The sequence below is a fragment of the Gallus gallus genome, chromosome 5 (genome assembly GCF_016699485.2).
Source record: "Gallus gallus isolate bGalGal1 chromosome 5, bGalGal1.mat.broiler.GRCg7b, whole genome shotgun sequence".
Lineage (NCBI taxonomy): Eukaryota > Metazoa > Chordata > Aves > Galliformes > Phasianidae > Gallus > Gallus gallus.
This window is the reverse complement of record NC_052536.1, coordinates 24769296-24796769: the sequence shown is the minus strand read 5'-3', so window position 1 is coordinate 24796769 and position 27474 is coordinate 24769296. Positions and strand designations below refer to the sequence as shown.

Genomic DNA, 27474 nt, shown 5'->3' with positions numbered 1-27474 from the left:
CAAAACTACCAAGCTTGTGTATTTTAGTTAAATTAAATGAAAGGATCTTTTTTCTTCAAAAGACAAGGTAGTTATTACAGCAACAAAATTCTTCATCTGTTTTACAGGACAGAAAAAAGGCTTTGGAGGAGATGATTGAGTATTACCGCTTCTGTAGCTCCTGTGAAGCATTTCAGTCATGGATGAGAGAAAAGGAAAACATTTTTAGGACTCTTCAGCCTCAAGCAGACAACGTGGAAGTCATGCAACAAAAGTACCAGGTATCCTCTTTCCCCACTTACAAATGATGCATTTTAAATCAGACTGACCTTGGGAGAATGGAAAAAGTTGAGAAACTAAGTTTTGAGTGTTTTTCATTCATTGCAACTTATGGTGCTGTGCATAAATCAGATACTTCTTTGGTATAAACAATGCCAACCTTACTGAAGCTGATGTCCATTTAACTTCTGTGGATGTGATATTATGGTACAAATACTGTGGTATAGTAGAATTCTTTTTGTGATTTATGTTATGGCACTTGAAGAAAAATGCCATGTGAAGAAAATAATCCTATGGTGCACTTGCATCCCTATGGAATGGGGCATGTGCGTAGACATAGTTTGTATACCAGGAGGGGTCTGGACCACAGGGGAACTGCAGGTGCTGGTCTGTATTGTGTCAGTGGGTAGGAAGATGATCAGCAAGATGCAGAAGTCACCTGACAAAGTAGAAAATGAATGTATATGGAAATTATCAAGAGCAGCATCCACAGAACTGGAAAAATCTCAAGTTCTGCTTTTCTAAATTTTCTTTTCTAACTTTTCTATTTTAGAGTTTTTTAACAGAACTGGCGGCAGGGAAAGGCCAGCTGGGAGAAATTGAAAGCTTAGCTACTAAATTTGGAAAGAACAGTCCTGGCAAATACACTGAGATCCAGATTTGGCTGAAAGAAATCCATGCCAGGTAAAGGCACTACTGGTAAAACTGAGAATATTTTTTGTGATGGCCGTTGGACAGCTGACCTTTGCATGCCTGATCTAAACCACGCTGAATTTAAGAGAGAGAATTTAAGCCTGATAGGTTATTAAATCCCAGAATTTGGATGAGGGGAGGATTTTAAATGTACTTGAAGTTTGCTCTTTTGAATTGCAGCAGTCACCACCACACAGAATGGTACAAAATGGTAGGGGATGCTCCCTGGGGTCAGCAGTGGTCTGGGACTTATTCATCAGGGACTGTGGCTGGGCTGAGGCAGGACTGTGATGCAGCAGGACTGCACTTGAGGCCAATCCCTATAGCACAGTCTCTCGTAAGTGAAGCTCCCAAGGGCTGGGGTCAGCCTGGCAGCACCCAAAGGTTGGGGTTTCCACAGGAATATTGGAGGAGGACACATCATGGTTCAAACAGCCTGAGTTGACTGCCACGGTACAGCAAGAGCTTGCTGCCGTGTATGGGATGGGAAACTAGGAGCTAAGGGACTTGGCAGGCAAAGCTAGTCCCTAGGGAACAGGAAAGACCCAGGATGGTAACTAGCATCAGACATGAGTCCCAACAGTCCCTACTGTTGCAGGAATGGGGCAGTCCTGGGCTGCACTAGCTGCTCTGAGCTCGATATCTTGCTTCCAGGACTTTGCAGTGCCCTTCAGTGAGATATTGCTTAGGGTGAGGATGCCCTTCACTATTACTGAGAGGAACACAAAATCCTATTTGACTTCACCAAGTAGCTTGGTACCTGTTGTGTGCATGTTCCTGTAAACTCTACCCAGCTGGAATTGTGAGATACTGCTGGGTCCCAGTTTGGCCAGTGTTGTTTATTTACATTGTGTTTAGGGGTTTTGATCACCTGAACTGGATTCTCTTGTTTGAGATGTCACTGAGATGAGCTTTGAGGTTGAAGTACTGTCTTTCTCCTCAGTCCACTGAAATCTTGATTAAATCCTTTACACAAAATTTTACTTAATAGAAAAAGAATGTTTATCATATGCTTCTCTCCTTACTTTCTGAATGCAACCCAGAAACAAATCTCACACTGGCTAAAATTCTGTATAACGAAGGCTATAAATTGAATCTATTTTTTAGGTAAAGGCAAGTTCTGGGGTAGTGACTGAGGCTACATGCAAGTAATTGTGTTCTCTCTCCCTCCAAGGTGGCAACATATGGAATCTCTGAAGGAGGAGAAGGGCTCAGAGCTGATCGGAGTGGCTGATGTGAGGACATTCCTTGAAGACTGTCAGAGCATAGGAGTGCTACTGCAAGACAAGATGGGCCAGCTCAGGAATCTGGAACCAGGGAACTCACCTGCTGGGCTGGAGTCTGACAAGCGCAAACTGTCTGTAGTGGAAAGAGAGATCCTAGTGATAGAGAGGAAAATTGAATACTTGAGGAGTGTTGCAAAATCGTAAGGAACCTGCTCTTTGTTTTCTTATTTGTACTAATTCTCTAAGATGGCATTGTAAAGAGAATGAGCAGCCTGTGAAATTTCCCTTGAAGTTTCTTTTTAGCTGCCTGAGGAGCCAACTTGCCCATTGAATTGAGGTCCTCTCTCTTGAGTATGGCTAGTGAAGTAGCTGTTTCCAGGCTTTGCTGCTGTGGGAAGAATCTGTAAATACAGCAAGACCATGACTTTATCAAGTTACCTGTACTAATGGGAGTTTCTCACACGTTTTGAACTAGGTATAATTTAGGAACTGAAAGAGGATCATCAAGGGAAACAGAGATGAAGGAAGAATAGCTGTGCACTACGGTTTGAATTTTGAAATTGTAAAGCTTTTAACTTCTTTGAGTCTTCTATATGTTCACAATGTACAGATACAACTGAACCGCAAGAATGTTACCAGAGTCTTTAGAGAGTCTTTATAGTACATTTTCTGTGGTACAATATTTTCAAACAGATGTTTTTGCTAGTTTGGAGTATTGGTGCCTTAGGTGACTTTCATTTTAACAGAAGTGTAAATATCCAAATTTATTACTTTTAAAGAGCATTGGTTCAAGCTTCAAATTTCTGAAGCTGTTCTTCGAATTTTTTGTGTTTTACTTCTTGCTGTAGCATTAAGGACACCAACCCTGCAGAGAGCAAGGCCATCACAGTGCAGGTGGAGAACATGGAAAGTCTTCTGGTAAACCTGAAGTTGGAGACCCAAAGGAAGCGTGACCTTCTGCAGCAGGCCCAAAATCAACAGTCCTTTCTGCAAGACAGCCGCAGGCTCCTGCTGTGGGCAGAAGGCATCAGGGAGAAGCTGAGAAGTGAAGAAATGGGTGTGGATGTGGCTTCTGCAGAGCAACTGCTGAGGGAACATCAGGACCTTCTGAAAGAAATAAGGTCTCAGAAGGAAAGGTAGGCTGGACTGAGCAGGATGGGGTGATATTTCAACACTACCATGAAAATGAAACATCGGTTGTGTATATAAATTATGCATGAAAGTTATGCTGTTTATTTAAATGCTTGTGAATTTAGAGTAAAAAGAAAACTGCTGAACACAAAATCCAGTTAGCTGTTGCATTCTTGCACTGATGTCAAGGATGAGGAGATGTCTGTTGGAGTAGAGTTTCACAAGCTCTCTTGACACTTGAATAATGCCACCTGCACTTTCACTTCCCTTAGTTCTTCCCTTCCTATGCTTTATGTTTCCAGATGCCTTCGTTTTCAGTCCTATTCTGCAGCATTATAAGTTCTAGACATAGTGTTGGACCTTCTTGCTCATTTGGTGGGAAAGTCTACTTACATGGCAACTTATACAGAAATCTTATCTACTATCTCCAGCCTGTATCCCTGAGCAAACAACTACATGCACTGTGTAGTGTACAACGATGGCTAGCAGGGAAAGAGCAAGAGGGAGGGAGGGCAGCTTAGTGTTTATGTACTGCTGTGAGCTGTGTAAGAGAATTAATATATTCACATGCACTAAGGTATTGCTTTTCATTCTCTGGGAAGATTTCTACAGCTAGAAGAGCTTGGGCGTAAAATAATCCAAAAACAACCCAGTAACAGTAGGACCAGAGATGTTCACCTGTCTGTGGAGAGGCTTGCCGAGGAGAACAAAGAGCTGGAAAATATGTGGGAACAGCGATGGAAAAAGTTGCAGGATGGCTTGGAATTGCAGAAGTTCAACAGGGAGGGAGACCGTATCAATGCTGCCCTTTCTAGCCATGAGGCTTTTCTCCGGGGTGATGACCTTGGGGTATGTACAGCAGCTGATCTTGTTTCTTCCTACTTCACGTCCAGGGAGTCACACATTTTTCTTAATTAGATCAGCTTCCTAATTCTTATGGTCACGGCATTTTCATACTTTGAAACTAGACTGCCAGGTTCTTATTTGTGTTCTAATGCCCTTACTCATCATAATGAAAATTAGGCTTGTCTCAAAAGCATTTTAAAAAGCAACTAGAGTTGTGGTCTGTTGCTGTGTTTGCATGGCAGATGATTAAAATAAAGCTGTCACAAACTGGGTGTCTAATGCAAAAAAAAAAAAAAAGAGGTTTTGAGCTTAAACATAATTAATATTTTTTCATTGAAATAGAAACCTGAGTTTAAATAATTTCAATTTTTGTTTTCTTTTCATTGAGTATTTTAAAAATGTTAAAGCAGCGAAGGGAAAAAAAAGAAAACAAATATAGACAATACTCACGAGATCAGTGAAGGACAAAGATACCTTTTATATTTTCAGTTGAAAGACTTTGTTATTTTGGGACCAACTAAATGGAATAAAGATGTGCTTAATTATGGATATACTAGCCCAGATGCAGAATACAGATTTTCTTAAAAAGAGAAAATGGAACCATAATGTAGGAACAAACATAGGACAGGTTAAACAGATATGTCACAAGCCTAAGCATATACGTTGCTTGCTTATAGGCTACATATACACACAATATATTATACATAATTTTATTGCTAAATGTATGGTGTGTCTATCTCTGAAAGAGAAGGGGGAAAGTAAGGACCAGTATGTTTTTAATTGCTACAGGAAAATCATACAGCTAATAAAAAACTTGATCAAATTTTCTTTCTTAAATGCAGGATCATGTAGATGCTGTTCGAAGCCTGCAGAAACAACATCAGGAATTTGAACAACTGTTAATGGTGCTAAAGAGACGGATTGAAGCATTTAATGAAAATGGGGCGGACCTAATAGAAAGTGGGCACTTTGCATCACATGCGTAAGTCCAGACTCCCTCCTCCTTTTGTTCAAAGGGGGAGGTAGAAAAAAACAGTAATACCACTGGAAGCATTTAGCATTAATAAACGATCGGATCAACATTAAAATCTTTTCCCTGGATTCAAGGTAGAAAAGAGGGTAGATTTAGATTATATATCAGGAAGATATTCTTTACAATGAGAATGGTGAAGCACTGGCACAGGATGACTAGAAAAGCTGTCGATGCCCCACCCTCAGAGGTGTCCAAGGCCAGGCTGGATAGGACTTTGAGCAACCTGGTCTAGTGGAATGTGTCACCAGGAGGGAGTTGGAGCTAGATGGTCTTCCAGCCCAAACCATGACCCAGGCTGTGATCTGCTGAATTGGGGCAGAGAAAAGGGTATATTTCAAAAAGATACAAACATCCAATGCTCTCAGGACAAGTGAGTCTAATGAGTTAGGTTAAAAGTGGCATTTTACAAAACACTAGAATAAATGTTCTTTTATTATAAACTAATAGTATTAAAAGCTCTTTAACATAAATACATTAAATGTCTGCATAATTAAAATTTTCTCTCACTTACCGGTATTGTGTATTAGGACTAATATGTTTGCTATAATAATAATACATCAGGAACAGCTTCATATTGTAGTGGAAGCTGAAGTGTCAATTATAAATTCACTAGAGTCTAGTAAGGGGACCTCTGCATAAACAAAAATCAGAAATATAGGATCAGAATGGACATCTTGGGTCAAACAGTCCATGCTTTGTCATTACAAATGATAGCAACTTGAAAATTTTCCCCACAAATTCATAAAACTACTCTTAAAACCAGGTATCTTGCCAGCTCTACTATCATTGCAAGGCTGTTCCAGTGCCTCACTGCACTTTTATCACAGATAAAATCGCTAGTTACAGTGGAATATTTGAGTAGAATAAAAGCCTAGGTGTTTTAGACAAATATACCACTGCAATTCACTAATGAAACACAATTATAGAAAAGGAAAATCTAAGGTAACTGGAAAGCAGTAGCTGGTCTTCAGATGAGCCGCACAAGGTCATAGAACAGGGCTGTATATCCCTTCCATCAACAAATGTGTGAACTAGATTGCAATCATATGATACTAATGAATACAAAAGAATCATGGACCCATATGATCATTACAACATTGAACTTACTCTTTTTATTGGTAGTATTAAAGAGAGAATGGCTACACTCCGGCAAAGATGGGAACGACTGGTAGAGAACAATTCCAAGAGAAAACAGAGGTTGTTGGATTCCCTGCAGCTGCAGGTAAAATGACTGAATGTGCAGATTTAGTCAAGCATGTCTGAAGTAGGCTTATTGTTCATCTTAGTATGGGACAAATCTCAAACATTTTTACTGCAGCTCACTTTCCATTTTCCCTTTGGCTATGAGACAGAAAATGTCACTTTCCAAGGAGGAGGTGATGTGTAGTGGTTAGATCATACAAAACTATAACAGTAGCAAAAATAAAAGCCAAAAATTGAGAGATCAAATGAAAAATATCAGCAGAAAGTTTTGTCTACTGTTTTTCTGAGTGTTAATCAATTGGCACAAATTAACCTTTCACCCTAGATTAATGTAATTAGGGAGAATACCTTATACATTATAATTTTAATATTAACACCTTTTAAAAATGTTTTAAAAGCTACAGTGCATTTAGCTTTATGTTGTCAGCCCCTCACAAATTATGAAACAATTAGCTTAGTTCTTCTTGCAGAAGTTTTAATGAAAGTTCACTTGCTAAACCTGGAAGGGACTACACTAGTATTTGAAGGGACTTTTCAGAAATTAAGTTACCCTTGCAGATGAAATGAAGCTCATTCATCTTCTTCTTCGGGGAAAGATATTTCTAGACCAAGCAACTTACAGAAACAGGCTTCTTTTCTTACTTTATAATAAAATTTGGAGTTGGACTCGATGATCCTTATGGATCCCTTCCAGCTTGCAATATTCTATAGTTTTGTACTATTTAAAGATAGTGATGCTCCATAACCGTTAATAGATAATGTCTTACCCACTTTCCAAATTCCTAGTGACAGTTTTTCTTCAAAGAGATGAAGCTAGGTTCTGCAATAGCAGTGTTACCTATGCTTATTCTCTTGTGCTTAATGCAATCAATCATTCTGTGTTATAGTTGGAAAAGCATCAGTCAGGAGAAGTTTTTTTTTTGTTTTGTTTTGTTTTAGTTTTTTTTTTTGCATTTTAGTTTCATTTTTGCCAAGGTTAATACTCCTTTTTGCTATATATACAAAGGAGCTTGCCTAAGGAATTTGATTTTCATCCCATCTTTCTGTTGTAGATGCAAATTTTTCAACTTCCATTTGTGGAAATGGATTCCGTTTGCTGTATTTTTTTTCACTGAGAGTGCTTATGAATAAATGTATAAACATTAAGTATAATTATTATTCTTCTTGTAAGGTGCCGTGCAGGGAAACATCTACAGGGAAAGCATACAGTGCATAACTGGGACACATCACCCTATGCTGACTGTATACAACAATTATTATTAGTTGTACTTTTGGCAAGAATTTAGCTTCAAGTGCTGAGACACAAAGTTATACTGGAGGGTTGGACCATATATGGTTAAAATAGTCTGTCAAAAATGCAAACCTTTGCTGACAATAGCATTCAACAGATTAATAACTGTGGTAAAAGAGGGACTAAAAGATACTACTCTCAGAACTTAAGAACGAAGATTCAATATCATAACTTCTTCATTAAAAGTGCTGATTATACAGAACAACTTTCATATGAAAATATAACACTTCTAATTCTTGGAAAAAAAATCAGGCCTTCATCCTAGTGGCAAGGATGCAGTGAAAATCCGTGCAAAATCAGAATGTGAATCTATTTAATCCTATGTGTTTCTGTAAGGAATTCAACCGTGATGCTGCTGAGCTTTTGATATGGATGGAAGAGAAGTACAAGATTGCATCTGATGAATCCTATCGTGATCCAACAAATGTTTTACGCAAACTGAAGTGGCATGAGGCTGCTGAGAAGGAAATGATGGCTAATGAGAAGCACTTCATAACACTGATAAAGGTGAAGAGACATTTTTGAAACTAGAAGTCTTGCACCTCATCCCAAACTTCATGACATTGATCTAATGCAAAAATGTGATGTGCTGTGTTTCTCCAGAAAGGAAATCAGCTGATTCAAGATGACCATTATGCTGCAGCTTCTATCCAAAAGAAGATGTCAGAGCTAGAGAAGAAGTGGAAAGAATTGTATGGGAAGATGATAGAGCGAGGTGACAAGTTAAGACAAGCTGGGCAGCAAGAACAGCTCATGGAACTGCTGCAGGTCAGGAGGTGGTGGGGTGCAGAGGGGAGGGCTGGCACAGGAACATAGTTACTCTGTTGATAAAAAAATATTCATTGAAAAAAGGAGCAGAATACTCTGCACATAAAAGCATGTTTTAAGGTGTTTGGACACAAGACAGATCACTTTCTACAATCTCAGGAGAGAAAACCCAGTGTAAGACTAACCAACTTCACTCCAAAGCTGTAAGGAGAATAATAGTGCCAGCACCAAGATGTAATGCTACTGAACTCAGGCTCAGCACTACAACTCGTTATCCCAGACTAAGAAACCAATCAAATCTCTCTGTGGGGCTCAAGATTATGCAAGCAAACATGCCAGCTTGGAGTCAGTATGGAGGTTTGAGGTACAGCATTATATTAAAAAAGTAATTCAGGCAAATTTTGTGAGAGGAAAAATACACTCTGAAGCTGTTTCCAGGTATTAGTTTAATTAAACTATTGTTGTATTGAATTTAAATGCTAAACTTTGAAGCCGTTGGAGGTTTATTTGTATCTGAAGATAGTTCAAAGATACGATTATGTAGTTTATCTACTTCAGTAGCTCAGAAAGAAAAGTACACCAAAACGGAGAACAAAGTAAAATTCCCAGGAGATGCCTCTTTAAAGGTTCCTGGCCATGGTGTTACCAAGAAATGACATAGGGATTTAAATATTGTATCCAAGAAGCTGTCTTGGGAGGAGCTGAGTGAAAGAAAATGTTTCAAGGTCAGTAGAAGTGCGCAGTAACCTTTTCCCTGTAGGATGCCAAAAAGAAGATAGAGAAAATTGAGAAGGTTCTTCAGGAAGCAGAGACTGGCCATGATTTGCGCTCCAGCCGTGATCTACTCAAGCAGCACAGGCAGCTGGAAAATGAGACACACGAGCTGGCAGAGAAAATGAACTCTATTGTGTCTCATGCAATGAAAATGGCCACCAACCACTTTGACTCCCAGAGAATTTTGGATGAAACGCAAAAATACCTAAAAAGGTGAGGTATCACTCTTTTTATTTCCACTCCTTATGTCATATCACATTTTTTGTTCCACCTTGGACCCATATTCAGGAATGATTTAATCTGTTAGTTCTGCTACAACAGTGCTTTGGTCTATACCTGCACAGCTGCTGGGTGATAGACTTCAACATCTATTACTGGAATTTGCTCCTTGCCTGCTGCACTCCTACTCTGATCCTTTGGTTACCCATAGGTCATCCAGTTGCTTGATAAAACGTGCAGTGATCAATATTCAGAAGTGACTAACTTCCTTAAAACATCACAGGACAAGCCTTTGGCTTCAAAAGTGAAAAACTGTTTTTTCTCCTCTGGTTGCATTTATTGTTTTTAGTCTAAATTAAAAGTTGACTGAAATTCTCTAGTCTTCCAAGCAGCATTACTTAAATGGCTGGAAAGTGAGGCATGGATAGTGTAATACTGTATTCTCCCTTCGATGTAGGTTTACATCAGAAAAGTGATAGTTATTGACTGAGCACTGGCACTATCTATTGCAACAGGCATGACCTGTGCCAGGCTGTATTATGACCAAGGCTTGTCATGAGAATCACGGCTTCATAAAGCTCTGTTCCAATTTCCGATTCCCTGGTCAAATCCCTCTCATACTTGGCAAAAGTAACCTTCTGGAGTTCTTGTATATACAGCCAACACTAACCTTTGAGTTTTAATTGCAGAGAAGTATCCAGTGTTCTATAATCACCACTGTGATATCTTAGCCTAATTCCCTTGGCAGGATTGGGATAAGGCTTTGTTTAACATATATGTTTTAATGGATGACCCCTAGGTTTGAGTCTTTGCAAGCACCTCTTGATGAGAGGCGTAAGCTGCTGGAAGCTGCAGTGGATCTTTATGAGTTCTACCATTACCATGACATGGAGCTGAACTGGATTAATGAGCGACTGCCTATTGCCAGTTCCACCAACTGTGGGAAGTCCTTGGATGTGGCTCAAAGTTTGTTGCAAAAACACAAGGTATCTCCTTTCATCAAGTTTATGATGGCTTGTTGGCGCACTGCACATCACCACAGCCTGCAAACCAGCACCTGCATAATTCTCCTTTACCTCCAGGAAGGCTGTTACAATCAAAATCTAGTGCAACATTCATTGAAATATGATTCCAGCACACTGGGACAAGTAAGCAGAGTAGTGTGATTTGCAGAGCAAACAAGAAATTCCTGTAGGAGCTGCAAAATTTTCCGTGTTTTACAATATTCTTATTCTGAGAAAGATTATAGCTCTTCCCATTAAAAGTGGATAAAAGCTAGTGTACTTCACACTAACTAGAAAAAAGGTTTTTCTTGTGCAGTGATCTGGGTAAAATATTTTGACTCTCATGTTCTCATACTGTCTTAGTTCTATACTTACAGCACTTCTTTGTCTTCACATATCCTTCCTTTCTTCCTCATTTTTATTTTTTCTCATCCCCAGGAATTTCAGGCAGAAGTGAATGCCCACAAGCAGCAAGTCCAGCGGGTCCTGGATAAAGGAAGGACAATGATTGTAAACCAGCATCCATCAGCTCAGAAAATAAATGAGAAATGCCAGGAACTTGTGACTGCCTGGCAGGGCCTGGAGAAAGCCTGTGAGGAAAGGACAAAGCAGCTGCAGCACTCAGTTGGTTTCCAAGAGGTATGAATTGCTCCCATAGTAGCTTTTTCAGGCAAACAAGAGGATCAAAGATTTTAAGTGAACAACAGCTTAAATCTCTCCCTTTAATGGTCCTGGAATTCACTTCAGCTCAGACTCATGGGGCCAGACTCAACAAAATGATACTGAGAGACTGATCAAGCCATTCCACTTAAAGCAAGTTAGGACTTCTGACCCTATTACTTCAACAAGATAATGGAACATAATTTTAGCCTGCTTAGAAAAAAAATTACAGGCAAATACATATCTGGATAATCCAAATTTATTGAGTCTTTAGTGGGACATTTGGATTGCAGTCACTCAGATAACATAGGTAGATTTTCAGACATAACAATATTTGCACAACACTCATAGGTCCACCTAAAGTATGTTCCTTGGGGAATTTAATCATGTGGATCTTGTTTCCTCCACATGTGTAAACAGCTGTCCATACTGTAGGCTTTATGAAGCATGATCTTTATAGGTGGTTTGAATTCCTCAGAAATTTATCACTAGAGCTTTGATGCTTGAATAAGACCTCAGTTATTTTGCACTGATGTCTTAAATCTGTGGCCTACTTCATATGATTTGAAAAAGCAACAGTATGTAATAAAATCCTTATAATATGTTCAAATTTATATAAGGATTCTATAAATTAAACACCATTTAGAAAGCATTTTTTTCAGGGATTTGGCAAAGCTAATGAAGTCTCCCTTGGGTTCATTTCTTATCAGGAAAGACACCCAGATTCTTCTAAGATTCCTGCAACTTAGTCTGGTCATGTGAAACAGTAGCCCTTAGGATTAAATGGTCTTTATTAGTTATTCAGTGTGATATTACAGTAGACCTTATAGCGCACCCTTTGCTTCAAATTTATTAGGTCAAAAGAATAACAGGAGTATTATGGAAGTTGACACAGACATTATTTTGCTTTTTCTTTAACTGATAGTTTCTAATGAATACTTCAGACCTGGAGGCTTGGATAGCAGAAAAGCGTCCACTTGTGATGAGCAAGGACTATGGTAAGGATGAAGATGGAACATTGAAACTCCTCCAGAAACATAAGGTATTTCAGAAACTTTTTAGTAATTCTTGAAAAATTAAATAAAAGACATTCAAAGTTTGCATCTGTTATAAAGTGAATGAATTGAGTTGCTATGTTGCTTCAGGAAGGAATGACTGCCATACTATTTGAATTTATGGATCCATCAGCAATTTTTTTTTTTTTTTAACAAAACTAGGATCTTCTTTGTTTGCATGTCATGCTTTGAGTCTGAGAGTAATGGGTGTAATATACCAGGCTGTAAGAAGTACACCCTGGTGACTAACACCATGCACTCTAACATCTGAAATGGTCTTGATTGGCTTCTACAAATATTCTTAGCATGAAAACATGTTTGAGAGGAAAGATTTTGAAGCTATAAAAATGAGTTTTCTCATCTTATTTTTTGAGACCAAAACTATGATCTGATATCTGCCTTTCAGTCTCAACAGATGCATGAAGAGGCTTTATCTTTTTCCTAGAATCAAAGATACATATTAAGTATTATTCCAGGAATACTTTTCTCTGACTAACTGTATCAGAAATTTCTAATTAATGAACTAACTTGTTTGACATTATATATGTAGTCAAAAAAAAAAAAAAAAAAGAGAGAGAAAATGGCCTGAAATTGATCAAGTCCTGGAAATATCGCATGGTTCCAAAACTTTTTCTCCTCTTTTAATGTCTCCATTGATTGCAGTATAGTCTGTCGCAAAAGTTGAAATAGTGAAAGTCTTGGACAATCGACTCTCATTTCTCTCTTTTCTTTGACAGGTGCTGGAGCACGAGATTGCTGTTTACCAAGATCTGATTAAAGAACTAAATGAAAGTGTCCAAAATCTTCCTGCCATGGGTTCCATCCAGTACGTTGAGGTTGATGCACCACGTGAACAAGTTCACTCAAGACTCCGTGAGTTGCAGGAACTAGCAGCAACAAGGTATGAACTAGAAAATGTATATCTTAGCTGACTCTAGTCTAACTTGCCCCATGGATACTATGTTTGATTCAAAGCCTAGCTGACTAGGCTTTGACTCAAAGAAGTCAGTCAAAGATATCTCCAGGTACCTCACTAGGATTTTTATCAGTTCCATCATGTCCCTATTTTTAATTGTATGTAGGAAATTGCTTGTTTCTGTATTTGAATTCTGTGTACCTATGGGCATTTTATTATTGCTACATGAAGCCCCTACGTTTTGCTGAAGGAATTTAAAGCCACCAAATTTCCTCTTCACACTTCATCATCCTCCTGTAAAAAAAAATTTGAGATGCCAAACTCTAACATTCCTTCCTGTTATCTGGAACCTGATATTAGAAGGGGAAGGGAAGGGTAAGCCTTGTTTTTGAAAGTTTTCCTTACTGAAAACAACTAGAAAATATCTTTATTTGTTACACAGAAGAAGGAAAGCAATTGAAATTATGCTTATCTTTATGGCTAGTGCCATTGCTACTATAAGGAGGCTTTTGCCCTTGAATGAGACATATTTTTATTTCACTTCCTTTCTCCTATTAAAACAGTAGCAAGTTACAACAAGACAGTTTGCTTTTGCCCAGGGTTTTTAAATACTTCTAGCTTGTTGTTGGGAAGGTACAAATGCCCATTTGAACAGTTTAGTATTCTCCTCCTCAACAAATTCACACAGAAAAGGTATGAAGCTCCGCAAGTTGCATAGCCAATACATTAAACTGAAAATTAGAATTCTTAAGTCCCCAGGAAGTACTAATGTTTCAACTATAGTTTTTAATTTGGTATACAATTTCTTAAGTTTTGTTTACCATGCGAGGCCTGTCATGTGTCAGGCTTTATTATAAGTTACTCTAGGCAATCATAAATATGCAGCAAATTGCAGCAGTTTTCATGGATAGGCAACATGAGCCTATCCACGAGGAATTACATAGAATGGCTTTCATAGCACTTGCCTTCATGGTGCACCAACTTTAGTTAGAAGGATTTCCTTCTAATTTTCATCTATATTACGATTCTCTTTAAATAGACAGGAAAAAAAAAAGTATTCTCATTTAAAAACAAACAAAAGAAACAAAACAGGGAGAGCATTCAGCTAGGTATTGTGTTTTTCTGGAAACCTCTATCTGGAAACCACTGATAGACCTCACTCTATCAGTGAGTCTGACATGGTTGACAGTTGTCATCTTATAAACAAATCTTGAGGAGAGTTTTGGGAGAGTAGTAAGAAGAAAGATATTAATTGCCCTTCTCCTGTACTCCCTTATTCTAATAGTATTTTCTTATCTCCTCCCCCCAAAAGAGGGAAGAAGCTGGATGAGACTCTTGTCTTGCATGAATTCCTACGAGAATATGAAGATCTGCAGGACTGGATGGCTCAGCAGAAACAAGCAGCCAGCTCTGAAGACTATGGAAATAATTATGAGCATGTCTTGGTGAGTTTTTTGAGTAACCAATCAAAAATCAACCGAATTGTATGCTGTCAGACTGTAAAAGATTCTAAGATTGTTCCTGAAAACTTGGAAGATTAAGGTGAAAGGTATAACAATGAAAGCAGAGATCACTGGGGAACAGGAATAGAAAAGGATCAAGGGTGGGCAGAAATGATTGTCTGGAGATGTCAGGCAGGCAGCATTGCTGGACTTATGCATCCTGTTACCATGGGGCCTGAGCTGCATGAAGCAGCTGCATGCTAAAATGCTTAAGCTTTCAGATACTCAAAGAGAATCTCCTATGTATTTTTATAGCCAGATATTTAAGTGTGGTTTACCTTCAGCATTTGTGAAGAAAATTCCTTATGTAGGGACATTACACCCATATCTTTTCACATGGAATATAAATTATTATGAAGTCAGCACATTAGAAATCAATAGCCATTCAAAATCTTTATTTTTAACACTTATTTCAAAATATGTTGTGTCCTAAATTTTAAACTCAGACTACATTATTCAGTTATAATACTCAATGAAGGTTTATATTCCTAAAGTAAAAACATATTGTTTCAATAATTGCAATTCATTGTACATTGAAAAAATGTTTATTTCTATCCTCAATAATCATGCTTCTGCCTTGTATCTGCATCACAGACCTCGTATTTTGCTAACAATCTGTAGCTCCTCATTGTCTTTGGAAGTAAAATCCAGTCACTGATATCCTCCTCGTCAGTTTCTCCATCTCCATTTGCAGTCACTTGTTTCTTGTCACTCTCATAGCCAAGAAGGTACAACAACTGTCAACAACTTTTTGTTGTTGTTGTTTTCCCTTCAAAAGCAACTTCGTGCCAAATATGACACTTTCCGACACCAATTGGAAGCAACTGGGAAAAGAGTTATGACTTGCCAGCAGCTGGCAGAGAACTTGCTAAACGCTGGTCATTCTGAGTCCCGTGAAATCCGGCAGAAGCAGAAAGACCTAAGGTAGGACACTTCTGTGGGCTCTATAATGCTTTGTCCTTTCAGTTCACTCTGGAGGAGGAAGTGAGAAGAAATTAGGAAATGGTAAGGCCCCCCAGTTCTCTAATTGCAAAATTTGTGGTTTACTCACTGAGAGAACTGTTGCCATGCCGCATTTAAAAATAGACTGCTATAATATAGACATTATCTGTTTGCTGATTTGCTTTCTTGCAAATTGCATCAGAGGATCTTTGCAAGCAAGGGGTAACTGAACTTCTTTTGTCCTTTGGAGCAGGGTCAGCTAACTATAGGGCTGGGAGTTCAGTTGAATCATTTTTGCTTCTAATTTTTTTAGCTTGAATTCCATGACTGCTCTGCAGCTATTGAGATGTTCTGAGCCTCTTATGTCTACCGCTGGTCTAAGTTGGCCTGAAAGAGAAGAGTCAGTGACTAGTAGAGTCTGATTCAATCCCCCAAATCCTGCTGTGCCAGTCATAGTGCTGGGCAGAGTACTGAGCCCTGGCAGTAGAAATCAGGGGAGAACACGATTTAGTCATTAATTTAGTGTCCAGATAAGTGTGACAGTTTTACAGAGGCAAATTCATGTAGATGAAGAGTTATACTCATTTTTACTTACTCATTCGTATATATTCTTCCTCCAGGACTCTTTTTTCCTGGTATTTCTCCCCTTCCAGTTGTAAATTCTGAAGCATATAAAGCCTGAAGGACCTATTGGAGAGGTGTGCCCATGTATGGGCAACAATTTAAGTGTCTGGAGCAGATGGAGAAGTATGGACAGAGTAGGGTGACAGATGTCCTACCCCTCAGAGAATCACTTCACAACAGAATTTAATGACAGGACTGAAAAAAGTATGAGGAGCTCTTGTTCTTAGCCTTTTTTCAGACTGTTAATCTCCTTTACTCCTAGTTTGCATGTCTTACATGTTCTGTTTTGTTTTTTTAACTATTTCTCCCTAGAAACTCTTGGGAGGAGCTGTTAGAAATTACCAGATTACGCGGTGAGCGGCTGAAAGATGCTGAGGTGATTCACAAGTGTTACCAAGATCTGACAGATGCTCTGGCCCACATTGAGGTAAAAAAAAACTTTGGGAAGATTTTATATAAAGAAAATTTCCATTTCAGCTTAGTTTGCAGAGTATTCTTACGATTCTCAGCATGCTTTCTGCCGTCTTCTAAAATATATCAGTAAGAAACTCACATGATTGCTCAAACTGCGTAAAAACAAAAAATTCTGGGTAATTTTTAAATACCTGCCTGTTCACCTTATGAGAACCGTTGGTGAAACTGAGTACAGCTAGGGATAAGCCAAGTAGAGCCTGAACTAAGTTGTCTCATATTGTAATGCATGTACTAATGTTTTCTTTGGTCATCAAGCCCTAGAAACTCTATACTGTCTCACTGTTTCCTTTTTTCTACACCACTGTAGCTTTATGTGCTGAAGAGAGAACTCTCCAGTGGTTTACAGTGACCATTAAGCCTGAGTCAGGTAGTTATGTGACCTGGTGCAAAAGCTGGGCCAAAAATGAGTTCTTTTCTTCTTTTCTAGTGATAGGTACTAGCAATACTTTCAAGCTCCCCGTACGAAAATGGGAGAGGAGCAAAAAATCAATGAAATGATTCAGGTCTCTGTTTTATCTAAGACTCCTGAAGAATTTTTGGAAAGAAACCAAATCGTTGCTGTACTGAGAGGTGTGGTTTCCTCACTGCAGATGTGTATAGAAGGCAACACAACAGAGCTTCCACTGTTTGCAAGGCAACAGAGCTTTTCTGGGTTAAGTGTAGTAGATTTTTCCATTTGCTTGTACTGACAAAGGCTGCCCTATTCAACTATGTTATTCCTGTTTTCTTCCCCAATGTAAATGGAAAATCAAATGTCATATATTCTACTGTATACCAGTTCAAGTTTTCAAAACCTGGCACATACTTAACTTTAAGAATGAAGTAGTTAATTCTGTAGCTGTGACAAGTGACAATTTAGAAACATTCCACAGACCAACTTTTGATTTATTCCTATGCTGAGTTTGGCCCAGGTAAACAGTACGCACTTCTTGCATTGCTTCCTGTTAATAAACTTTGTTGCTGAGTGGGAGAGCAATTTGTCATGCCCATCCCTTCATTTATCTCCTGATCAGATGTCTAGCGAGGAATGCCTTTTTCTCAGAGGAACATAGTAATGGAAAGTCTCTCTTAGGTGGCCAACTACAGTGCAGTCATATCATAGGCTACTACAGCACGCAACTCCTTTTATAACACCTTAGTAAGAGGTATTGCTCATATCCCAAATGAACCTCTGAATCTATTACAGAAATGCACTTCTATGATTAGAAACATTTTTCTGATTTTTTCACCTAACTGGTTTCTAAACATTTTGTTCTAGTGATAGAATCATTCGGTGTCTCTCATCCTTACAGTAATTCTTTCTTCCAAACTTAACTAATCTTTCCCAGCATGCATAACTAAAGCTTTGTGTAAAGATGATTCACAGATCATCTGCATTCCAAAGAATGGCCTGAAACTAGTGGTTGTTAATGCTACTTTAATAATTCACTGTATGTCACTGCAGTGGCTATTCAAGATTAATTCACATCGCCAAGCCTGTAAAACATTCTCTTTATTGTCAGATCAAGGAAAGACTTAAACCTTTATCTCTCACAGTCTAATTCAGTAGCTTAATCACTGATGCTTACCAGGGAGTTACTTGGACAGGTGTGCTAGGACAGAATTTTATGGCTTCCTTTTACTTGTCATAGTTGAGTAACTAAAAATAGTAGACCATACCAGTGCAGTATGCATGCACAGCATGACTAAAGTAGACTGCTGGTGTATTTTGCTTATAAGTAGTGAGTAACAAAGCTTGCTCTGATTTTTCTCCTTGCTAGGAGAAGTCCAAAAGTATTCCAGATGATGTTGCGAAGGACATGAGAGGTGTGCAAACCCAGCTCCGGAACCATGTGGCCCTGGAACATGAGCTCCTTGGAAATGAGCAGCAGGTAATGAAGGTCATTTGTGGTCTTTAATATATAATCACAGTGTACTATTATGAACATATTCCATGAAAGCCTGGAATATTCTAAGGCTCTTCCTCCATGTCTCCTGCTTTTTTAATATGTTCAAGATCTGCAGGTGATTATATAAGTAGGCCATTTACAATCTTGTAGATAAGGCACATATTATAATGAGTACTGACTATTGAAGTGATTCACAGGGATATTTTTAATCACTATTTGAAAAGTATGATTATGCCAAGCCTTATGATGTGTCTACCACATAGTCCAAAGCATTCCAGATGATTACATCTGAATGAAAAATCCAGGAGAGTAGAGAGTAGAAAGTAGAAAGGCTGAATTGAAAACAAAACATGTTAATTGACTATAGAGTACTATAGCAGGAAAGATGGGGCAGCAGCCCCATCAATACATTTAGAGGATTAGAATTTGGACCATGAGAAAGAAGAGAAGGGCTTGTTACTAAAACTTAGGAAAAGTGTCTGCTCATGAGAACAGCTATTGCTTTGAAAACTTCCTCATACACAGTAGATTTGCATAGCTTTAACCAGACCAAAGAAACCAGTTCAAGTTTCATCTTCATCCCTTTGTTTTGTTCATTTAATGGTATTGTTAACACAATATGTGTTATACTGAGATCACTAAAGTTGGTATCTCAGAATCACTTTTCAGTATCCTCGTATCTTAGCCTTACAGCAGAAAATGTTGGAACTGGTGCCACCAGCTCCTTGTTTCTTTTAAAGGTAGAAGAGCATGAGATGTGCATGAATAGAATGCAGTCACAGTTAATCTGTATAGTCACTGGGGAAAACAAGGTATAGATGACTAATGTTTGCATTGTTCATGTAGTAAGAATGGTAAAAATGAGAAACAAAATCTGTCTAGTTTAAAAAAGTTTATTGTGATGAGCCATAGCAAACACTGGATGTCACTGTTATTCCATCTGAAATTAGGGATACTTTTGTTTAGCGTGAGAAAACTTGGATCAGAAAATTTTACTTGAATTGTAATTTGCTTTAAAATTAACATAGTTTTTGTCATAATTTTCTTTATATTAGCTGAATCTCTATGACTCTCTTTCTTATCTAATTTTTTTTCCCTGCATACAGCTGCAGGATCTGATCCACTCTGCAGATCATGTGCTGACTCGTTGCTCAAATGAGCAGGCATCAGGCCTGAAAGCAAAGCAACAGGCAATAGTGACTAACTGGAAGGCCCTGAAGTCTAAAGTGCAACTGCGTAAGGAGCTTCTGGAACAAGCACACAAGCTTTACCAGTTTCAGGCACAAGTAAGCACTTCTGTCCCCTTGTACACAGAGATACATGTTTGTCAGTCATAGGTATACTTCTGAGCTGCAAAGGTTGATGTGAATGGCTGCAGGCACTATCTGTGTTCTTAACTGATTAAGAGCTTGTAGCTATTTAGAAAGGTATTAGAGGATAAGGGAAGCTTGCATCCTACAGAGTATGAGATTATTGATAGTTGTCAGAAATTGTCATCACTTTGCAGGAGTAGTGATAGATTATTATTATTTTTTTTTTTTCAAAGACTCTTCCACTGAATAACGAATAAGAATAGATGCAGGCTTCTATTTATAGTGGTGAGAAGTTGGATCTCTCTATCTCTCTCTCTCTCTCTGGGCATGCAATAATGCTCAGTTAATTTATTTCATGAAATGTATTAAATACAACTCATGGGTCCTTGCTGGATCACGGCAACAACCTCACGAGTTGCTTAAACACAGTGATCCCAGCATAATAATGTTACCTGCAATCACCCATAACCATATCTTAGAATTCAGGAGGGAACACAGCTTGCCATGGAATACTGTGCAGATGTTAATACTTTCAGTGAAATCACTTGTGATACATCTTTGCAAATTAGTAGATTATTGGTACAAGTACTAGAGTGGTAGGTACCAAAACAGCAAAGATGCCCTGTTCTACCAAATACTGTATATACAAAAGGGAATATCTTTCTGTATGAATGCTGACCACTGTCAGACTGTTTCTGTGCTTCCATTGGGAGTGAAGAAGTAGCTAATATAGATTTCTAGAATATCTTACGTGGGGCTTTTTTCTTCATGACATTGTGCTTAGATTACAAAGCAAATAATGAACAAATCAGTAAGTCTTTCCATGAAAAGAGAATTCTGTATAATCATCCTGTGTATTTCTCTGCATCCCCACGAGTATGTAATTGAAGAGAAGGTTCTCCCTAAATGATAGCATGCAGTAACAGCAGGGGGTTCCAAATTTTCCAATAGGCTATATGAAGGAATCAGAATTCAGACAGACATATCCAGTGCTTCTGAATTGTTTAAGACCCCTCTTCTGAACTTTGTGCAGACTGATGCCTAGTCAATCCTTAAATATTGCTGGCATTGTCAGTCCAAAAACAATACTTTGTTGGCTTTTGACTTGTTCCATTGCATTAAGCATTCTGAGATGTATAGATTTTTTTTTTCAGTGTGTATCTGAAATCTTAAGGAGTCTTAGACATTTGCACTATACCAAGTGTAATGTCAGTGTCCTCAGTGGCATTCAACTGTGCATGAATTATGGTTCTGTAAACAGAAATTACAAATGTACTCCATGTGCCCCTTTAAAAGGGTCGTGATCAATAGGAATTAATTAAATATCTGTGTTCACTGGTTTTATGATAAAAATATCTTGGCTTTAGAGTTTAAACTCTCAGAATCCCAAACTGACCAATTTCAATGGTATGGTTCTTTTCTGAAACTATTTTTTCTGTACTCAATTTTAATGATGGGGATAAAAATCTGTGGATAAGATGGAATAGGCAACAAACTATTTCCACTGGCTATTTTCCTTCATTGGAAAAGTCAACAACAATTCATAAGATAATTTTTTAGCTTTCTGCAGGAAAAGAGCGTTTTTTTTCAGCACTTACTGTCTGTAACAGTCTTCTAAAATACACCAAGCAACTAGAAGGCCATTTACCACCTCAGAAGCAAATGAGATCATCCAAAGACAACTATAACAAAACTGAATTAAACTTAGAGATTTTTTTTTACAGTTCCTTGTGTTCCTGTTTTTCACCATGTAACTCATTAGAGCACAACACCTGTTACAGATTCAAATGAGATGCCCAAAGTAAAGGTGCTATAAATCAAGATGGACAAAAAATGTTAAATTATTTGCTTGCACAAGTTCTGTCAGCTTCAATCAAAAAATAATTCTCAGATGTTTGTTCAAGAATTTTCTTGCTCATAATTCCTACAACTGAATGTTCTGACATCTTAAGATACTGTAAATGTGCTCATTGGTCATCAGGTTTTGAAAGTAAACTAGTGCTACACACTTGTTCCTTCCACAATTATGTCTCTATGGCAGTCTCAGAGCCAAATCTGCATACCTAATACACATAAACATTTTCTGAATTGTAACATGCCTCTTTTCCACCTTATTAAGAGTGAGCACCTTTTGTTTTTCACCTGAAAATTCTGATTCTCTTTCATTTTATAATATGTATATTACATGAGTTTTGAATGGATTTTCTATTAGCCAAAGCTAAGGCATAGAGAAGTAGAGTGAGATATATTGTTTAACCCAGCATGCAGAAAATACTTAAGGAATAATGGACTAAAGGGTAATAAACAGTATCATAGTGTCACTACTGAGGTATAACCCAGTTTGATTAAGATTATGATATTACAAATCGTGTATAATTTAATATAGTACATAAAAAATTCTGCAGTCATGTTACATTCCCTGGTTGAAATTCATAACAATGCTGTAAGTCCTAACTAAATATTTTCTTTCATCTTTATGATTTTATTACCTGTTGAATGATCAGGATATGATTTTTCTGTCTGATAATTCAAGCTTGAGATGTAACCTTAACTTCCACATTTTCTTGGGTTTCAGGTGTGGGACTATTTCTCATGGACATCAGAAATGATTAGGGAAATGAGAGCCAAGGAGACTATCCGGGACATATCTACTAGCAGCCTGAGACTTACCCAGCATCAACAGCTACTGGCTGAGATTGAAGCACAAGAAGAGAAGTATAATCAAATTGTACAGCTTGGACAGTCACTCTTGCAAGATGAGGAAATAAGATCAAAAGAGGTAAATGAAACACATTTGAGTTCAAAGTTGAACACATTCAACTACTCAACACTAGTATAACTATCATTATCAACTATACAGTATTGTAATCATGCAGATGCATGGATACACTCATACATATTCATAAACATGACTAACATTTGCCTCAGAGTGCTATCTAGGTTGGGCACAGAAACATTTCCCACCTTAACAGTAGATGGGTGCTGGCATGTCCTGAGGGCCCATTGCAGTAAAGCTGGGCTTATTGAAGAAACTTGGTATGTTCTGAGCAGTGGAGATAATTCTACATGCTTCCCAAACTGAATTTTCACACAAATTTTCTGCTTCATATCATAGCTCTAAATCCATACCAGACAGGTTGAACCAAAGACCTGTCAACCAAAAATGAAAATAAGCATATCAGAGAATTTAAAACCAGTTGGAACGTTTTCTGTAGTAGGAAATTATGCCAATGTATTAAATCCCTAGACATGAAAGACGAAAATCAAAATGCTAGTTTACTCAGGACAAATAGCTCCTAAAATTCTTATAGCATTTTTTCTCTTCCAGTAGATACTGGTTTACTTCTCCCCAACAATTCAGTAACATCTCTTGAATATATTCAGAAAACTGGAATTCTATTCTCCCAGCTGACCATGCTATTTCCTGAGAATTCATTTAATGTTGTAATGTATAACTATAGTAACTTGAAGTCTTCCTGACTGAAAAGTCCTTTGCCTGTAGACGAATGCAGAGAAAATCAGTAATAGAAGATCTATAGGTATGCAGAATTTGGAAACTGAAAATACATGAAATCTAAGATTGAGATATATTGGCAGAATATAGCAGAATAAGTTATGACATTAACTTACATAAGTATCTGTCCTATCCCAATTTTAAACACTACTAATTGCACTGTTATTAATAAAGATAACATAAGTAGGACTTGATTCCAGAAGGTACACTTGAGAAACAGTTACCTTTATTTGCTCTTGACTTGGACTGCTATATGTGCTGTTACAATCATTCTCCTGTACCTGAGATGAGGCACCTGTCTTATTATCTCTCTGCCCAAATATAAGTGCTGGAACTTGTTCTACTTTTCTTTTGTTTGATAATTTTGGTGCTATTTATGGAGTTTATTCAAGACTCCACATGATCTTTCTTCTCCCACCTTGTTCTCATCCATGGTGTATAATGACCAACATGAGTTTTTGGAAACTGTGCTCAGATTCGTCAGAAGCTACAAGCTCTGTTGGAAGAGAAGGACAAAGTATACAGTGAATGGCAACAGAAGAAGAAGTGGCTGGACAGAATACATCAAGAACAAATGTTCTACAAGGATTGGAATCACCTGGACAAGCTCCTGAACTCGCAGGAGGTATGTGAATTGTACACTTGAAATAAGCAGTTAGAATTTTTCAGCATTTTAACTCTTTAAACTAAAAGGGACATTACTATGCACCTACAACTTAAAATCCTTAAGTCTGTGCATAGAGAACACACTTTTTCTTGTTATTTGTGTTGCAGTGTCACTTGGAGACTAGCAATTTATCAAGATGCTCACACTTTCTGATGGGGAGAAAGCAGAAACAAAAAGTTACACCTTGCCACAAAGCTATGTAATTGCAAATAAATAAAAGAGATAATATATGAGAACCTTGACAGAAGAGGGAGACAACAGTCTAGTATTAGTTTGCTTTAGTTAGATCTCAGCGTACTGAGTGCTTAACCACTGGCAAGCTAATTTGTAAGCTGCAGAAAAATGGGGAATCATAAAGAGGGCTTGAAGGAGGACAAACAGATTTGCAGGTGTTGCTGGAAACTTCTCCCCAGGCTGAAATTTAGTGCTGGGGAAATGCAACTGGTGGAAAATTGATGTTGACAATTATGTGTGTGTGAATTAGTCCAGGAATAGGAGCTGCCTTCTCTTTTCTGCAAGGGAGTTGAGAACAGTGTGGAGATCTATGAGAGAATCTGACCAGAAGGAATAATCATTTATCTTTGATGTAGCAGAGAAAGATGAGCTTGTGTCAAAAGCCCCCTCATGAAAATAAAGGGTTGATGTAGTTAATGCAAAACCAAGATATTCTTCGTATTATCATTTGCAGCTCTTGAAGTATGTTTCTCACCAATATCAAAGTGTCTTTCGTCTTTCTTGCACTTTCCTGAATTTGTAGGAACTATCTAAAACAGTTCCAGGCTGAGGTCTGACATTCACTGTTGCAAAACTGAGAGTGAAGAATTCAAGTGTCCTTCCCAAGTCGCACTGTGTGAATTCATGAGATAATAGATTGCTGTAACTGTGCTGAGGCTTAGCATGCAAGCCACATTGGTGGGCTGAAGTTTGCCAAACTGAAGAGTTGGAACAAAGCTGGCGAAGGTTGTATCTCAGTGTCATTTCCTATTAAGGAAAAATCCTTCATTCTCCAAGACCACTGGCAGCACAAAACAATGGTACTTGATTTGTGCTGAACTCTGGTTTTTTGGAAAAGTGACACTGATCTGTTCCGTGAACTGATACTCAACTCTTTGGGGCACATGGGCTTGAAGCCTTCTCTAATCCATTGCTTGTGAGAAATGCATATCTTCACGATTCCCTACAAGTGGCATAGTTTGCAAATAAAACCTACATTCTCAGTTTGTGCTGAGGCATGATACCAAGAGAGTTGCACGTAGTTTCGGGTTTCTGGGATAAAATAATGCATGATTCTGCCAAGTAAAAATGTTCAGTTGTTACAATTTTTGCCTTTTTTAATTAAGTATTATATCTCTTTCAATTGCCTTCCAAGCAGTGATACACCATTGCTAAACTCCTACATAGATAGAATTATCAGGGAAATGTAAACTCTGAAAAATTTTGGCAACTGTATCTTTTCTCTTATCATGAAATATGATCAGCCAGCACGTAGAGCAACCGTGACCATGGCATCTGTTTTGCTGTACATACCTCAGAGGTAAATATTATGATAGCTATTAGGGACTAGTGTTTCTTCTTGCCCTGAGTTGTGAATCCCAGTTTCAAAAGACTGTATTACTTTTACATGAAAGTAGTCGCAACTGATATTTTCATTATGCCCCCAGTGCATTCTGTGCAGATAAACTGCAGTTCATATTAATTCTTTATTAGATGAGTTTATCATTGCCATATGCTGTGAAGTAGACTACGATAAAATAGGATTTTCATCATGGTCATGGTAAATTCTCTAGGTAGGATCAGACACAGTGCCTACCTCTACCACAGTTTTCTTCAGCTCAAGCAAAGCCTGAGAATGAAGATTGTGACCTTGAGGGACATGAAGGGCGGTTCGGTTCTCAGAATCTTTCTCTAATAGTATTTTTTGTAAGAGCCTTCAAGGGTCTGGGTATCCAAGTTGTTCTCACTGTGTTCAAAAATGTTCAAAAGGTGGAGTAATAAGGTGTAGATGGGCCATTGCTTCCAGCATCCCTTTGCACAGATGTTATTTTATGGTCATGGAGAACAGCAACAAAATAAACACAGAAGCATGACAACAAAGTGTTCTCGTATGTGCAGGTATAGAGAGTAAGGGAACTATCATCACTGCATGCTCCATATATTTTCTCCACCACCTTCTACAACTGATTTTAAAAGAAAGAAAGAAAGAATGCTGAGGTTGAAAAGAACACACCAGCTATGAAAATGAAGAATCATTATCATTTTTCTCATTTCAGCTTGTGTTTAATTCTCAGAAGATTACAAGTGATTGAAGAACTGTTGTTTTTTGTGTTAGGTTTGTGCATGAAAAGAATTGCAATAGCATTCTCACAGTTACTGTTTTAAGATGGAAAAATAGGTCACAATTTCTCAGATATTATGCTCAGTAACAAACTATCTACCTGCAGCTTACCAGGGAAGTTTCAAAACACCAATGGATTTCTATACTGGTAATCTGAATAACACAGTCAGCCATATGTCCCCTCCTTCACTGACACTGTCCCTGCTATCACCAGTCTATCATGATACGTAGAAAAGACTGTTACAGCTTGGCTCTCAAATTTAACCTAGGAAATGTGTAAAAGTTCTATTACCTGGGAAGAGGAGACAGTGAATTTGTACATATCCAAGGATGCAAACAATCAGATGCATTCAGGATGAGTTTCAATATACACCACTCCTGAACACACCAATTAGGCCTTTCTTAACAGGAATTATTCATTTTCTTCTATGCTCTTGCTGTGTCCATTCTTTTCATCTTGGTTTTAACCCACAGCTGACACTGTACAGAAGTACAATTAAGAGCTCCCCAGGAGCATCAGCTTTCCTCAGAGCCAGAAATTATTAATAAAAGCACATCTCAGCCATACTTCACAAATGCCACTGCTCTTTGCTCATTTTAAATCACATTTTACTGACTTTAAGTCAGTTTTACTGCTTTGAGACCAGGAAATGTTGGTGTTCACCTCAGTGTCCAAAGCAGTGTCAGTCTACAGTGAGTATAACTACATAGGGATGCAAATTTAGCCTATTACACTGCTGAAAAGCCAGAGACTACATAGAGAAGAATTAAACTATATCTTAAAGGAATTAATGGAATGGGATCATGAAGATAATCATTGCAAGAAGAGGATCATTTGCTGCTATTCATGAAGGAAGAGGAAGGAATTGCCTTCTGAATTCTACTTCTTCCTTAATATACAATGCGTTGGCCTGGGCCTGAGTGAAATCCCACCACAGCTGGAATTCCTGTATTTCCAGAATATCCCCTATTGCTTTCATTCTCTCATCACCCTGAGTGAAAATTCTTCAAACAGATTATTCCTGAGCTGCCAAACTCCAGTCTGAACGAGGGAGGAATACTGAGAACTGCTGGGCTCTTTTTGCAGCTGCGAACATCTGCCCTTTGGATCAATAACTACAATCAGTGTACTGAGGT

The 27474-nt window shown here is 38.1% G+C and overlaps 1 protein-coding gene across 1 annotated transcript in view; it reads left to right on the top strand.

Moving 5' to 3' along the window:
* SPTBN5 (spectrin beta, non-erythrocytic 5) overlaps positions 1-27474 on the top strand; it is a 92548-nt gene that overhangs the window by 18497 nt on the left and 46577 nt on the right. The window contains exons 14-34 of the mRNA XM_025151299.3: positions 108-260; positions 812-942; positions 2126-2377; positions 3026-3313; positions 3911-4157; positions 4997-5136; positions 6310-6409; positions 8018-8188; positions 8285-8449; positions 9210-9436; positions 10242-10428; positions 10885-11085; positions 12032-12148; positions 12899-13062; positions 14390-14522; positions 15358-15503; positions 16458-16572; positions 18380-18490; positions 19615-19794; positions 22397-22600; positions 23811-23960. Of these exons, the coding sequence (XP_025007067.2) occupies positions 108-260; positions 812-942; positions 2126-2377; positions 3026-3313; positions 3911-4157; positions 4997-5136; positions 6310-6409; positions 8018-8188; positions 8285-8449; positions 9210-9436; positions 10242-10428; positions 10885-11085; positions 12032-12148; positions 12899-13062; positions 14390-14522; positions 15358-15503; positions 16458-16572; positions 18380-18490; positions 19615-19794; positions 22397-22600; positions 23811-23960 (3582 nt within the window). The remainder of the gene's footprint in view (positions 1-107; positions 261-811; positions 943-2125; positions 2378-3025; positions 3314-3910; positions 4158-4996; positions 5137-6309; positions 6410-8017; positions 8189-8284; positions 8450-9209; positions 9437-10241; positions 10429-10884; positions 11086-12031; positions 12149-12898; positions 13063-14389; positions 14523-15357; positions 15504-16457; positions 16573-18379; positions 18491-19614; positions 19795-22396; positions 22601-23810; positions 23961-27474) is intronic.